The following is a 15481-nucleotide window of genomic DNA, read 5'->3' on the forward strand; positions in this document are numbered from 1 at the left end:
CTATCTCGGGTATATTGGTGTTGTCATCTTCTTCATTGGAACTACTTTCATCTTTAAGTTTTGTTGACGTAGATGCTTCTTCATGTTGAGTTATTACTATCTTGGGTATATTGATGTCATCATCTTCGTTTTTGGAACTACCTTCATCTTCAAGTTTCGTTGATTTAGATGCTTCTCCATGTTGAGTTATTACTATCTTGGGTATATTTATGTTAGCATCTTCATTTAATGAACTACTTTTATCTTTAAGTTTTGTTGACGTAGATGCTTCTCCATGTTGAGTTATTACTATCTTGGGTATATTGATGTCGTCATCTTCAATTTTTGAACTACTTTCATCCTTAAGTTTCGTTGACGTAGATCCTTCTCCATGATGAGTTATTACTATCTCGGGTATATTGATGTCGTCATCTTCCTTTTTGGAAGTACTTTCATCTTTAAGTTTCGTTGACGTAGATCCTTCCCCATGATGAGTTATTACTATCTTGGGTATATTGATGTCGTCATCTTCAATTTTTGAACTACTTTCATCCTTAAGTTTTGTTGACGTAGATCCTTCTCCATGATAAGATATTACTATCTCGGGTATATTGATGTCATCATCTTCAATTTTTGAACTACTTTCATCCTTAAGTTTTGTTGACGTAGATCCTTCTCCATGATGAGTTATTACTATCTCGGGTATATTGATGTCGTCATCTTCCTTTTTGGAAGTACTTTCATCTTTAAGTTTCGTTGACGTAGATCCTTCCCCATGATGAGTTATTACTATCTTGGGTATATTGATGTCGTTATCTTCGTTTTTGGAAGTACTTTCATCTTTAAGTTTCGTTGACGTAGATCCTTCCCCATGATGAGTTATTACTATCTCGGGTATATTGATGTCGTCATCTTCGTTTTTGGAAGTACTTTCATCTTTAAGTTTTGTTGACGTAGATCCTTCCCCATGATGAGTTATTACTATCTTGGGTATATTGATGTCGTCATCTTCGTTTTTGGAAGTACTTTCATCTTTAAGTTTTGTTGACGTAGATCCTTCCCCATAATGAGTTATTACTATCTTGGGTATATTGATGTCGTCATCTTCCTTTTTGGAACTACTTTCATCTTTAAGTTTCGTTGACGTAGATCCTTCCCCATGATGAGTTATTACTATCTTGGGTTTATTGATGTCGTCATCTTCGTTTTTGAACTACTTTCATCTTTAAGTTTCGTTGACGTAGATCCTTCTCCATGATGAGTTATTACTATCTTGGGTATATTGATGTCGTCATCTTCAATTTTTGAACTACTTTCATCCTTAAGTTTTGTTGACGTAGATCCTTCTCCATGATGAGATATTACTATCTCGGGTATATTGATGTTGTCATCTTCAATTTTTGAACTACTTTCAACCTTAAGTTTCGTTGACGTAGATCCTTCCCCATGATGAGTTATTACTATCTTGGGTATATTGATGTCATCATCTTCAATTTTTGAACTACTTTCATCCTTAAGTTTTGTTGACGTAGATCCTTCTCCATGATGAGTTATTACTATCTCGGGTATATTGATGTCGTCATCTTCCTTTTTGGAAGTACTTTCATCTTTAAGTTTCGTTGACGTAGATCCTTCCCCATGATGAGTTATTACTATCTTGGGTATATTGATGTTGTCATCTTCGTTTTTGGAAGTACTTTCATCTTTAAGTTTTGTTGACGTAGATCCTTCCCCATGTTGAGTTATTACTATCTTGGGTATATTGATGTCGTCATCTTCGTTTTTGGAAGTACTTTCATCTTTAAGTTTTGTTGACGTAGATCCTTCCCCATAATGAGTTATTACTATCTTGGGTATATTGATGTCGTCATCTTCCTTTTGGAACTACTTTCATCTTTAAGTTTCGTTGACGTAGATCCTTCCCCATGATGAGTTATTACTATCTTGGGTTTATTGATGTCGTCATCTTCAATTTTTGAACTACTTTCAACCTTAAGTTTCGTTGACGTAGATCCTTCTCCATGATGAGTTATTACTATCTCGGGTATATTGATGTCGTCATCTTCCTTTTTCCAACTACTTTCATCCTTACGTTTTGTTGACGTAGATGCCTCTACATGTTGAGTTATTACTATCTTGGGTATTTTGATGTCGTTATCTTCTTTTTTGGAACTACTTTCATTTCTAAATTTTATTAAGGTAGATGCTTCCATATGCTGAGTTATAAATATCTTGGGACTGTTGTTGTCATCATCTTCTTCATTGGAACTACTTTCATCTTTAAGTTTTGTTGACGTAGATGCTTCTCCATGTTGAGTTATTACTATCTTGGGTATATTGATGTTGTCATTTTCAATATTTGAACTACTTTCATCTTTAAGTGTCGTTGACGTAGATGCTTCTTCATGTTGAGGTATTACTATCTTGAGTATAGTGATGTCGTCATCTTCGATTTTTGAACTACTTTCATCTTTAAGTTTCGTTGACGTGGATGCTTCTCCATGTTGAGTTATTACTATCTCGGGTATATTGATGTCGTCATCTTCGTTTTTGGAACTACTTTCATCTTTAAGTTTTGTTGACGTAGATGCTTCCCCGTGATGAGATATGACTATCTCGGGTATATTGGTGTTGTCATCTTCCTGTTTGGAAGTACTTTCATCCTTAAGTTTTGTTGACGTAGATCCTTCTCCATGATGAGTTATTACTATCTTGGGTATATTGATGTCGTCATCTTCGTTTTTGGAACTGCCTTCATCTTCAAGTTTCGTTGATTTAGATGCTTCTCCATGTTGAGTTATTACTATCTTGGGTATATTGATGTCGTCATCTTCTTTTTCTGAAGTAATTTCATCTTTAAGTCTTGTTGACGTAGAGGCTTCTCTATGTCGAGTTATTACTTTCTTGAGTATGTTGATATTGTCATCTTCATTTTTGGAACTACTTTCATCTTTACGTTTTGTTGACGTAGATGCTTCTCCATGTTGAGTTAACACTATGTTGGGTGTATTTATGTCGTCATCTTCGTTTTTGGAACTACTTTCATCTTTAAGTTTTGTTGACGTAGATCCTTGCCCATGATGAGTTATTACTATCTTGGATATATTGATATCGTCATCTTCATTTTTGGAAATACTTTCATCTTTAAGTTTCGTTGACGTAGATGCTTCTTTATTTTGAGTTTTTACTATCTTAGGTATATTGATGTCGTCATCTTCTTTTTCCGAAGTATTTTCATCTTTAAGTGTCGTTGACGTAGAGGCTTCTCTATGTCGAGTTATTATTTTCTTGAGTATGTTGATATTGTCATCTTCATTTTTGGAACTACTTTCATCTTTACGTTTTGTTGACGTAGATGCTTCTCCATGTTGAGTTAACAATATGTTGGCTATATTTATGTCGTCATCTTCATTTTTGGAACTCCTCTCATCTTTAAGTTTGTTATACGTAAATGCTTCTCCATCATATTCCTCAAGCTGTGTTATGTTTCTACAACCTATTTTGAGATTAAGTTATTAGTTTGAAGTCTAACGATAAGAGTAAATAAAGAAAAAACATATTTATGGGACAATTAAAATTTGACGATATATTTAAATTCGTTAAAACATAAAAACCAAATTCATTTAGCATGAAGTCTTCACTTAACACATTTGACAATTGGTTGTACCGCATCGTTAATTGAATTTAACATTCAAACTGCTACCCTCCCCAAAATTACCTTACATGTTCCTACATGATACAGATCTCATTTAATAACATGGTCAGTGAATAAAATAAATGCTTGTAATTTACAGGTGAAAACCGTGAAAATAATGTAAAACAGACAGTAAAACAAAATAAGTATGTCTTACGAGTTTGTTTCAAGTGGCAAAGAGCACCAACTAATATGATAAGTATAAACGTAGCTGCAGTGACTCCAACTGCGATGCCGGCAATTTCGGTTGAAAACTTGGGCGACTTTCTTTCTGGAAAAGATAAAGTGAAATCTGTAATGTTTTTGCTTGCAACATATTTTCATAAGTGGAAATTCATACTATTCATACTATTAAAATAAGACATGTAGTTTACATGCTTAATCGACAAAATCAAACAGTCACGTATGAACTCATTTGTGATATGTTCTCTTTCACTCAGGATATCTAAGGAGGAAATATCCCTCTTTAACAAAATAGATAATATCCTGGTTTGTTAAATACAATACATTTTTGTTAATAACAGTTAGTAAAGAAGCCACAGTAATGTGCATAGGAAAGGCTATACAACTTTTATTGGGGGCGAATATTTTTATATTCACCTCTTCCAGACTGATTTCTTTTGAAATTACAGTTGCTTTATAACAAATAAGTTCTATAGACGTATAACTGAATGAATATTGCACCCATTCCTCCAGTTATGGTTGCGCTCCTGAGTGTGCTTCTTATTAGAAAAAGCAGATCTGTGTTTGCAACTATAGAAATGCACAATATTCTAATGAAAACGGAGTTTTGCGTCAATTTGCCTCATGAAATTAATTTATCCAATAGCGACAAAAAAAAACTGCGCAGGAAAATGTTCAAATTATACATATTGTTTCGTAGCAAGAAGAAAAATAAAATCAAAAGTATGAAGATAAAAATGCATAAGAATTTTGACTACATTTAACATAAAATAAAAACAAACCTTTTTCTGGATTATGAGCAATATATTTTGCTTGAAATCTGAATACACTTTTTGGATTTGATCCATAGCTACCAGAGTTACCGATGATATACAAATGGTTTGTTGAAGAGCGTATTTCCATTCCTGCAGTTGCATTTTCTTTACAATATTTACCAAGTAGAGGAAATTTAATATTTGGACCATTGTAAATGTAGAGAAATGTGTCGTTGCATTGTGAGATATTTAACATGGAGAATGTCAGCGAAATGATAAATGTTTCTGCTACAGTAATTAGCCATGAACAATATTGAGAGTGTGGATCCATATAGTTTTGTGATGGTTTGTGTGAAGATATTGAACCATTTGGGCCATTGATCGAGCTACAACAATCTAAAATGTAGCAACACTATTCAATTATGAAAAAAAGTGTCTAAGTTTCAAAATTTCTTCAAACACATGCAGAACATATATAAGACAGTTAATGTCATGAGATTAAAACCTTTGTATGTGACTTTTTCACTTTCCTTTAAATTTCAGACTGTCATCTTTTTAGCAACAATAGTAATGCTTTAAGCAGGAAAATGTGGCTTTATTTTAACAACGGATCTCTATATTTACTTTTAAAAAAGATATAAGTAACAGGGAGTAAATGAATAATAGAAACAGTTACCTTTGTAATAACAATAGTAGAACTTGATGCGACCAGAACTGTTGAAAGTATCAACAAAAACATGATTTCCAGAAAAAATATCACTATTATTTTCATCCTCCGTATCGAATAGAATATATTCCATTTGACTTGTTGCCCACTTTACCATTTGACATTTGGGAGATGACAATGAATTGGATGTCAACAAGTAAAAAGGTTTGATAACTGGCAATTCAATGGAATCATACCAATTGCCATTCGTTTGACAGCAGTAATGAATGAGAGTGTCATTATCATAGACACCATCAGGTAATTGTCCTCTTTGTTTGTTGGTATTTTTATTATTTTCATCATCCCATTTCACAGAACCAGAACTCATACCATATGGACAAGCAATGCTTGACTTGTAAATACAATATGTACCTTTTAAAGGATGTGATTTAAAAACTAGATGAATATTTTGACGCTTAGTCATTATGATTCGAGCAATTTGTGCAAGTGTGAAAGAAGACCGTCAGAAGTGGTTGGTGTGGTACAAATGTTTTACTATGTTTCAACAGATGCAGTGAAGAGCACTTCAAAATTTTCCAACAGTTTTAGTAAAGTATCGTGTGGGGTGTATTGCAGCCCTTTCAGCACATCTTCCCCCTTCCGGTGGGCTTGTGAAATGTAATCCACAGATTTAAAGTTCATATAAACCTTATAGGATTTTAGCACAGTTTAAAAGAGCAGTTCTTGAAAACTACAAGTTTAAAAAAGATAAATGAATTGAAATCAAAACTTTCTTCGCAATTATGGTTTAAAAGTCTAGATTTTTTCTACATTTATTTCCCAATGGGGTCTAGTATCAAGTACATGTTGTGACGTCATGTAAGGATTAAAGTCGCGTAGTCTCTATTCAAAACAAGTTATTTGCTTTTTAAAATAATCAATATTTTGGCGAGTTTTACGTCGTTTTTTTCGAAATGTCCTCATCTGTGTCGGAAACATGTTCAGATTCATCAGAAAATGCAAATTATGATATAGAGTTGGAGGGCAGTGTTTTACCGGTGTCTGTCCTTGCAAATTGGTAAAGCGCCTTGCGAATACATGGGCATTTGGCATGATGTGACAGTGGTAAAGAAAATAGCTTGTTAAATTAATATAATGTTCAGGAAGCGATTACTTACATGACGTCACCCAACCGTGTAGGTCCTGTCCCTTCGCGGTAAAACCGAGCGCTTAAAATGGTATATTTTGGCAACTTTGACAGACTGTACAGCGCAAAATATTTGTCCAATTACATCAAAATTTTGGAGTATGGCTTTTGACACCACGTACATTGGATAGTGTAAAAACCACGTAAGGTTTATATGCACTTTAATTACAACTTTAAATTCCAAACTCTAAATAATAAACGTTTGGAATATTAAGTAAGTAGTACTAGCAGTAAGATTTTTTTGTTTCGTAAGATTTGTAAAAGTAGTAATATTGGTCATTAATGACAGCAAAGCCATTAGCATTATGATTTAGTCACGATTAAAGGTTTCACAAATGCCACAGGATAGTTTTATTACTTGCAAGTACGGTAAATTGTTTCATGTCAATGTTCGATAACTGTCATGCAGTAATAGATTAAATTTAAAATCACAATTTTGAGAGGAATTTTACAGTGGCAAATTATATTTTAGCTTGTTATTCATTTTAAACAACATTGACGGCAATATGAAAAGAGCCACAAACCTTTAGGCCAAGATTTTGCTTCTTTATCCATTTGGTCCAACATACAAAATGCTTGCGTAATATCTACTCCAGATTTTCCTGTTGAAAAAGTAACAGCCATGTGGTTTCCAAATGACGCCATTGATCTTTCACCTCCATCCTGCATATCTTGGAACCTCCATCCCTCACGCCATCTACTTTCCCCATCACCAGGACATCCTGTTTTAGCCTTAGGTAAACCAAAATTACCAGTTGGCCATTGATTGTCTGTGAAAGAAAAACAACTCCAGAGATTTACTTCACTCTCAATTGAGGTAATGCCATAAAAGTGATTTCAAATTGTCGATTTATATAACTAAAGCATTTTGTTTTCAACTGGAAACAGTGTTTTAATGATACGTGATGCAAGTTACAAAAGTTATATACTAGAAAATAAAGAAAAGCAACGATTTAAACTAAACAAATATACATATTAACTATAAAACGACAAACGTTAAGCAAACGTACTTTAATTTGTGACAGACAATAAAGTTAATGAAAGAGCGTGAGTGTTTTAAGACAAAGCAATAACTGCCATTTTAGGCCGTAATTTATACATTTCATTTCATGGATGCATGAAGTTAATCGCAGCACATGTATTTAAGTTAATCACAAGATACAAGTTGAGGTTTACAGTTATTTTCGGCATTCAGACATAGATGCTCATTAATGTCATGAAACAAATATGTTAAAAATGAAATTGAAGCAGTTCTTTAACAACGTGATGCCAGTAAAAAGAATATATTTGAATATACAATAAAAATGTAGAATCATACGTTACAGTACCAACGTTAGTAAAGCTCCAAGAGTCAAACCATGATGTTAGAAGGACAAGGATTACATATCTACGACAAGACATTATGACAAATCTCAAAGTCACTTACATCACAGACATTTGCGATTTGCTTTTATTGAGAACATATATGGTAATACACAAATGACGAAAGTTTCATGATGAAAATAATCACATAAAAGAAAAGTGATCTGTTGAAGAAATAAACGTTTTGTTAATGAAGCTTGGGATTAGTTTATCAAATTAACACAGACCATAATGCATAAATTTAAGTACAATAAGCTTAGTTTTCACTTGCAACACAAGCACGTGCGATAAAAAGAAACAAAGCATATCTTCCAGAGGTCGAAAGAAACAAAAGGTTAAAGGATTTTTTTAATTTGTTTTTGTTCTATTGGTCGCTTCATTGCATTCTTTTGAATTTCTTTTTTTTTGTTTGTCCTTATTCTTATGTCGCTAGTGAAAACCAGGCTTAACAAGCAACATTTCTTCACAATGTAATATCTTGTTGAATATGATTTGAATATGGTTACCCACGTTTTTTTTGCGCGAGGAGATTTTTATTTGTACAGAAACAACCCTATTAATTCCCTTACGACAGCAGCCAAACCATGATTGCAAAAAACAATCGTCTCCTGTGATTGGAAATCATCTTCTTTTGAGTAACAATCGCGTTTGAACGGATTCCTATTCAGATGATAATCTTAGAATTGCAAAGAATTTTTCATGGCAATCCCTCTTTGGAATAATGTTATTTCATGTGACATCATCATCAGGCACCGTTTATACTATACCGGATTGCTATCATGGCAGGTTGAATATTCTTTGTATTAAAAGGCAGTGAAACTGTCCAACGTCAGAAACACAATCAAATAGACTAAATCTATCAGCTTAATAAGCTTTCACTCCGAAAAGTTAACCCTTTAAAGTAAATGAAGATGTCGTGACCAGCGAATCCGGTATAGTGTAAACGCAACCTTAGTCATGTTGTTGGTTTACAACTAATACTCAACAAAGTGTGAAATCAACAGAGATTCTTCTCACTGCAAAGGTTTTTTCCCAATATTGCTGTGTGGAGTAAAAACGTTTCAAAAGCAGCAGAATATGAATAGTTAGTAAGTAGATGGGTAGGAAATTGTACTTACGTATGTATATTTTAAAATCGCCATAACAAATTATTTTAATAGAATCTATTTAAATCATATTACAATAGACACTTTTTGATGCTGCTGTTAAGAAACAAAGACTGAAAGCTTACAAGCAATATCTCAACAGTCATAAGTGATTAAAATGACACACTACGTTAATGCAAAAGATCGTCAGATACAAACACTCTACAAAAAGATCAAGCTAAGATGTGAAATTATTAAGTCAATGAGAATTGCAGCCAGCACCTTCACATCACGAATAAGACAGCTTAATTTTGTGTACTAATGTATATAACCTCATGGATTAACATCTTTGTTTTTGTTAACGCACCTTTAAGAAAATTGGTCATTAAAGATAGGTGGCTCTTAGAACCTTTCTATCGATAGTACAAAAGTAAAACAACATATTTGTCGCTGGTTTTGACCGATCCCATTACTTAAACATGCAGTATTAGTAAACAAGCTATCCTGAATGATTTACTATTAGCTATATCAAAATACATAGTTATTTATCACAATATACAGATGTTTCAAAGAATTTACGTGTAAATATAGTCAAGAAATATGGAATTGCAGATCTAAAACGATAGTGAAAGAAAATATTTAGAGAAACAAATATTCATTTTGGAAAAACATAAAACGTGCAGAAATAGAAGACTTTCCTCCAACTAAGCAAAACAGACTTAGCTATAATAATAATAAACTTTGCTCATCCTAGAACAGTAAAACTTTACAAAACATAGCAGCATACTGTAATTCATGATCATATTTGACAAGATAAATTAGAGTCTAATTTTGTAGAACATGCATATAGTGCCGAAATTAACAATCTTCTGCCTTCTTTACTTAAACGAAATGGAAAGTATTTTCGTTTTTCTTCACTTGTAAAATATCTTATCTTGATAATACATCAACAAAATATTAAGCTATCTATTTAAGGCAGTCTACAACTTAAATAAGTTGCCTTTAAACAGATACAAGAAAATATTTTGGAAAAATTTCTCAAGGACAATTTTTTTCAATCTTATCGTAACATAAACATTGTACCATATCATGCATCCTTTTTATTTTATTCAGCATATACTTTTGTTTGTTAACTAAATACTTAGTGTTGAGTTTTGACTATCTCGGGTATATTGATGTCGTCATCTTCTTTTTTGGAACTACTGTCATCTTTAAGTTACAATGAGGTTACTGCATCTCGGTGTAGGTAGTACCTACCTGCGGAGGTAGGTGCTTCTCTATTACCTTCCTCAAGGCTAACTAGCCTCTCACGACCTAGTTTAGGATTAAGAGATTAGTTTGAAGTCAAACGATAAGAGTGAATAAATAAAAGACAAGTTTCAGGACAAATAAATTTTTACAATATATTTATACTCGTTAAAACATTAAAACCAAATCATTTGAGCATCAAGTCTTCACTTAACACATTAAATACTATTTGACAATTGGTTGCACCGCATCGTTAAAGGAATTTAATATTCAAACTGATACCCTCCCCAAAATTACTTTACATGTTCCTACATGAAATAGACCTCATTTATTAACATGGTCAGTGAATAAAATAAATGCTTGTAATTTACAGGTGAAAACCGTGAAAATAATGTAAAACAGACAGTAAAACAAAATAAGTATGTCTTACGAGTTTGTTTCAAGTGGCAAAGAGCACCAACTAATATGATAAGTATAAACGTAGCTGCAGTGACTCCAACTGTGATGCCGGTAATTTCGGTTGAAAAGTTGGGCGACTTTTTTTCTGGAAAAGATAAAGTGAAATCTGTAATGTTTTTGCTTGCAACATATTTTCATAAGTGGAAATTCATACTATTCATACTATTCATACTATTAAAATAAGACATGTAGTTTACATGCTTAATCGACAAAATCAAACAGTCACGTATGAACCCATTTGTGATATGTTCTCTTTCACTCAGGATATCTAAGGAGGAAATATCCCTCTTTAACAAAATAGATAATATCCTGGTTTGTTGAATACAATACATTTTTGTTAATAACAGTTAGTAAAGAAGCCACAGTAATGTGCATAGGAAGGGCTATACAACTTTTATTGGGGGCGAACATTTTTATATTCACGTCTTCCAGACTGATTTCTTTTGAAATTACAGTTGCTTTATAACAAATCAGTTCTATAGACGTATAACTGAATGAATATTGCACCCATTCCTCCAGTTAGGGTTAGAGCTGCGCTCCTAAGTGTGCTTATTAGAAAAAGAGTGTGCTTCTTATCTGTGTTTGCAGCTATATAAATGCACAATATTCTAATGAAAACGGAGTTTTGTATCAATTTGCCTCATGAAATTAATTTATCCAATAGCGACAAAAAAAAACTGCGCAGGAAAATGTTCAAATTATAGATATTGTTTCGTAACAAGTAGAAAAATAAAATCAAAAGTATAAAGATAAAAATGCATAAGAATTTTGACTGCATTTAACATAAAATAAAAACAAACCTTTTTCTGGATTATGAGCGATATATTTTGCTCGAAATCTGAATACGCTTTTCTGATTTGATCCATAGCTACCAGAGTTACCGATGATATACAAATGGTTTGTTGAAGAACGTATTTCCATTCCTGCAGTTGCATTTTCTTTACAATATTTACCAAGTAGAGGAAATTTAATATTTGGACCATTGTAATTGTAGAGATATGTGTCGTTGCATTGTGGGATATTTAACATGGAGAATGTCAGCGAGATGACAAATGTTTCTGCTACAGTAATTAGCCATGAACAATATTGAGATTGTGGATCCATACAGTTTTGTGATGTTTTGTCTGAATATATTGAACCATTTGTGCCATTGATCAAGCTACAACAATCTAAAATGTAGCAACACTATTCAATTATGAAAATTAAAAAAACTCTAAGCCACAATAGTTTCAAAATTTGTTCAAACATACAGTATGCTAGACATATATAAGACAGTTAATGTCACGAGATTAAAACCATTGTATGCGACTTTTTCACTTTTTTTTAATTTCATTTCGTCACCTTCGTAGCAACAATAGTAATGCTTGAAGCTGGGAAATGTGACTCTATTTTAACAACGGATCTCTATATTTACTTTTAAAAAAGATATATGTAACAGGGAGTAAATGAATAATAGAGACAGTTACCTTTGTAATAGCAATAGTAGAGCTTGATGCGACCAGAACTGTTGAAAGTATCAACAAAAACATGATTTCCAGAAAAAATATCACTATTATTTTCATCCTCCGTATCGAATAGAATATATTCCATTTGACTTGTTGCCCACTTTACCATTTGACATTTGGGAGATGACAATGAATTGGATGTCAACAAGTAAAAAGGTTTAATAACTGGTAATTCAATGGAATCATACCAATTGCCATTCGTTTGATAGCAGTAATGAATGAGAGTGTCATTATCATAGACACCATCAGGTAATTGTCCTCTTTGTTTGTTGGTATTTTTATTATTTTCATCATCCCATTTCACAGAACCAGAACTCATACCATATGGACAAGCAATGCTTGACTTGTAAATACAATATGTACCTTTTAAAGGATGTGATTTAAAAACAAGATGAATATTTTGACGTTTGGTCATTATGATTCATGCAATTTGTTCAAAATGTGTTCAACTGTGAAAGAAGACCGTCAGAAGCGGTTAGGGGGTTATCTAAGTATGTTAGTACGTTTCAACAGACGAAATGAAGAACATTTTAAAACTTTCAAAAAATTTTAGTAAATTATTGTGTGGGGTGTATTGTAGCCTTCTCAGAACCACTTCCCGCTTTTGATGGGCTTGTGAAATGTGATCCACAGAGTTAATTACAAATTTAAATTCCAAACTCTAAATAATGAAAGTTTGGAAAAGTAAGTCAAGTACTATAAGTAGTAAGATTTTTTAAGTTGTAAGATTTATACGAGTAGTAAGATTGGTCAATGACAGCAAGGCCATCAACATTAAGATTTAATCACAATTAAAGGTTTCAAGAATACCAAAGGATAGCTTTTTTTACTTGCAAGTATGGTAAATTGTTTCATGTCGATGCAGTAAAAGATTAAAATTCACAATTTTGGGAGGAATTTTACTCTGAAAAAATACATGCTAACTTGTTACTCATTTTAAACAACAAAGACAAGAATATAAAAAAAGCCACAGACCTTTAGGCCAAGATTTTGTTTCTTTGTTATTTTGGTCCAACAAACAAAATGCTCGTGTAATATCTACTCCAGATTTTCCTGTTAAAAAGGTAACAGCCATGTGGTTTCCAATTGACACCATTGATCTTTCACCTCCATCTTGCATATCTTGGAACCTCCATCCCTCACGCCATCCCCTTTTCCAATCACCAGGACATCCTGTTGTAGCCTTAGGTAGACCAAAGTTCCCTCTTGGCCATTGATTGTCTGTAAAAGAAAAACAACTCCAGTGATTACTTCACTTTCCAATAAGGTTGATGCCGCGGAAGTGATTACAAGTTGTCGATTTATATAACTAAAACATTTTGTTTTCAACTGGAAACAGTTTTTGAATCATATGTGATGCAAATTAAAAAAGGTTTTGTGTTAGAAAATAAAGAAAGACAACGATTTAAACTAAAAGAATATACATATTAACGGTGAAACGACAAAAGTTTAACAAAACTACTTCGATTTGTGACAAACGATAAAGTGAATGAAAGAGCGTGAGTGTTTTAAGACAGAGCATTAACTGTCGTTTTTATATTTTTAATGTCAATGAGGAAAGAAGTTAATCGCAGTACAAAGATTTAAGTTAGTCACAAGATACAAGTTGAAGCTTACAGCTAGTTTTGGGATGAAAATATAGATGCTCATTAATGTCATGAAATAAATATGTTAGACATGAAATTGAAGCAGTTCTTTAACAACGTGATGCCAGTCAAGAGAATATATTCGCATATACAATACAAATGTAGAATGATACGTTACAGTACCAATGTTAGTAAAGCTCCAAAAGTCAAACCATGATGTTAGAAGCACAAGGATTACATATCTACGATAAGACTTCATGACAAATCTCAAAGAAGAAACAAGCTATGTGTCACAGACATTTGCGATTTGCTTTTATGGAGAAAATATATGGTAACACACAAATGACGAAAGTTTAAATAATGAAAATATTCACATAAAAGAATAGTTATCAGTTAAAGACATAGATTTTTTGTTAATAAAGCTTGGGATTAGTTTATCAAATAAACATGGACCCATAATTCACAACTAAGTACAATAAAGCTTAGTTTTCACTTGCAACACAAGCACAAGCGATAAAAAGAAACAAAGCAAATTTTCCACAGTTTAAAAGAAGCAAAAGGTTAAAGGATTTTTTTTACTTTGTTTTTGTTCTATCGGTCGCTTCATTGGATTCTTTTGAATTTGTTTAGTCTTTGTTTGTCCTTTTTCTTATGCCGCTAGTAGTGAAAACCAGGCTTAATGAGCGACATTTCTTTACAATCTAATATCTTGTCAACTGAACACAGGAATCATCGCAATGAGTGTTACTCAAAACTTTGAAATTCGTTTTGTGTCATATTTAACTGTAGCACCGGTAGCATTTTTTATTTAGTGCGCAAGCACAGCTTAAACTGGCTCTAGTTTAGCTTTTCAAATATTTTGGTGTGCAAGCTATGTCATAGCCGCCATTTTGGATGAGTTTAACAAAGAATTTTCCTTATTTGCAATGCAAATTTCATCCAACATGGCGAGAATTCCGTTATTTTCTTACTCCTAGGCAGTGATACACATAAAGACTGGATAACGCAACCTAATTCTAGTGCCTAGAAAATTTTGAAGCCAATTTTTGACAGCGGGGGCCATATTGGACTGTCCACTTCTAGTATATATTTTATAATGAATTTTTCTTGAAATACACGTTTTTGGTTTTTTCTTCTTTCAAAATTATGCCAAATTATTTATTATGATATTTTAACAACAGGAGAAGGTTTCTATATGAACTTTAGCGAACTTGAATTTTTGCCCAAAACCGTTCTCTTATAGTCATAATATTTATTCTCATCCAGCTTATCAAACAGAATGCATTCCATTTGACTTGTTGCCCATTTTACCATTTGACAATTGGCGGATGACAATAAATTGGATGTCAACAAATAAAAAGGTTTGATAACTGGCAATTCAATGGAGTCATACCAGTTACCATTTGTTTGACAGCAATAATTAATAGTAGTGTCTTCATCATAGGTGCCAAAAGGTAAATATCCTCCTTGACCATCATCCTTTCTTGAACATCACCTTCATCATCCCATTTTACAGAACCACAACTCATGCCATTTGGACAAGCATCACTAGACTTTTAAACACAATATGCACCTTCCAATGCAAACGTTAACGTGAGATTAATACATGTTTGTAGTTGTAGATCGTCCAAGTTAGTAGAGATCTGAGAAAGACTGTTTGTATAGATGTTGACTGACGTTTCGACAATCTTAGCGGCTGTCATCTTCAGAGTCAATTATTTGTAAGATTGATACTTTATAAATTTTTAGTGGTCAGGATTTTTGGGGAAAAT

The 15481-nt window shown here is 32.8% G+C and overlaps 1 protein-coding gene across 1 annotated transcript; it reads right to left on the reverse strand.

The window, feature by feature from the left end:
• Positions 1 to 10300: 10300 nt before the first annotated feature.
• Positions 10301 to 15238, reverse strand: LOC124433357. The gene is made up of 5 exons (XM_046983121.1): positions 15103 to 15238; positions 13099 to 13344; positions 12085 to 12486; positions 11419 to 11787; positions 10301 to 10703 (listed from the first exon to the last, which is right to left on the reverse strand). The coding sequence occupies exons 1-5, from the start codon at positions 15236 to 15238 to the stop codon at positions 10468 to 10470; spliced, it is 1389 nt and encodes a 462-aa protein (XP_046839077.1). The 3' UTR covers positions 10301 to 10467.
• Between the last annotated feature and the right edge of the window lie 243 nt (positions 15239 to 15481).

This window comes from Xenia sp. Carnegie-2017, unplaced genomic scaffold (assembly GCF_021976095.1).
Source record: "Xenia sp. Carnegie-2017 unplaced genomic scaffold, XeniaSp_v1 HiC_scaffold_1, whole genome shotgun sequence".
NCBI lineage: Eukaryota > Metazoa > Cnidaria > Anthozoa > Malacalcyonacea > Xeniidae > Xenia > Xenia sp. Carnegie-2017.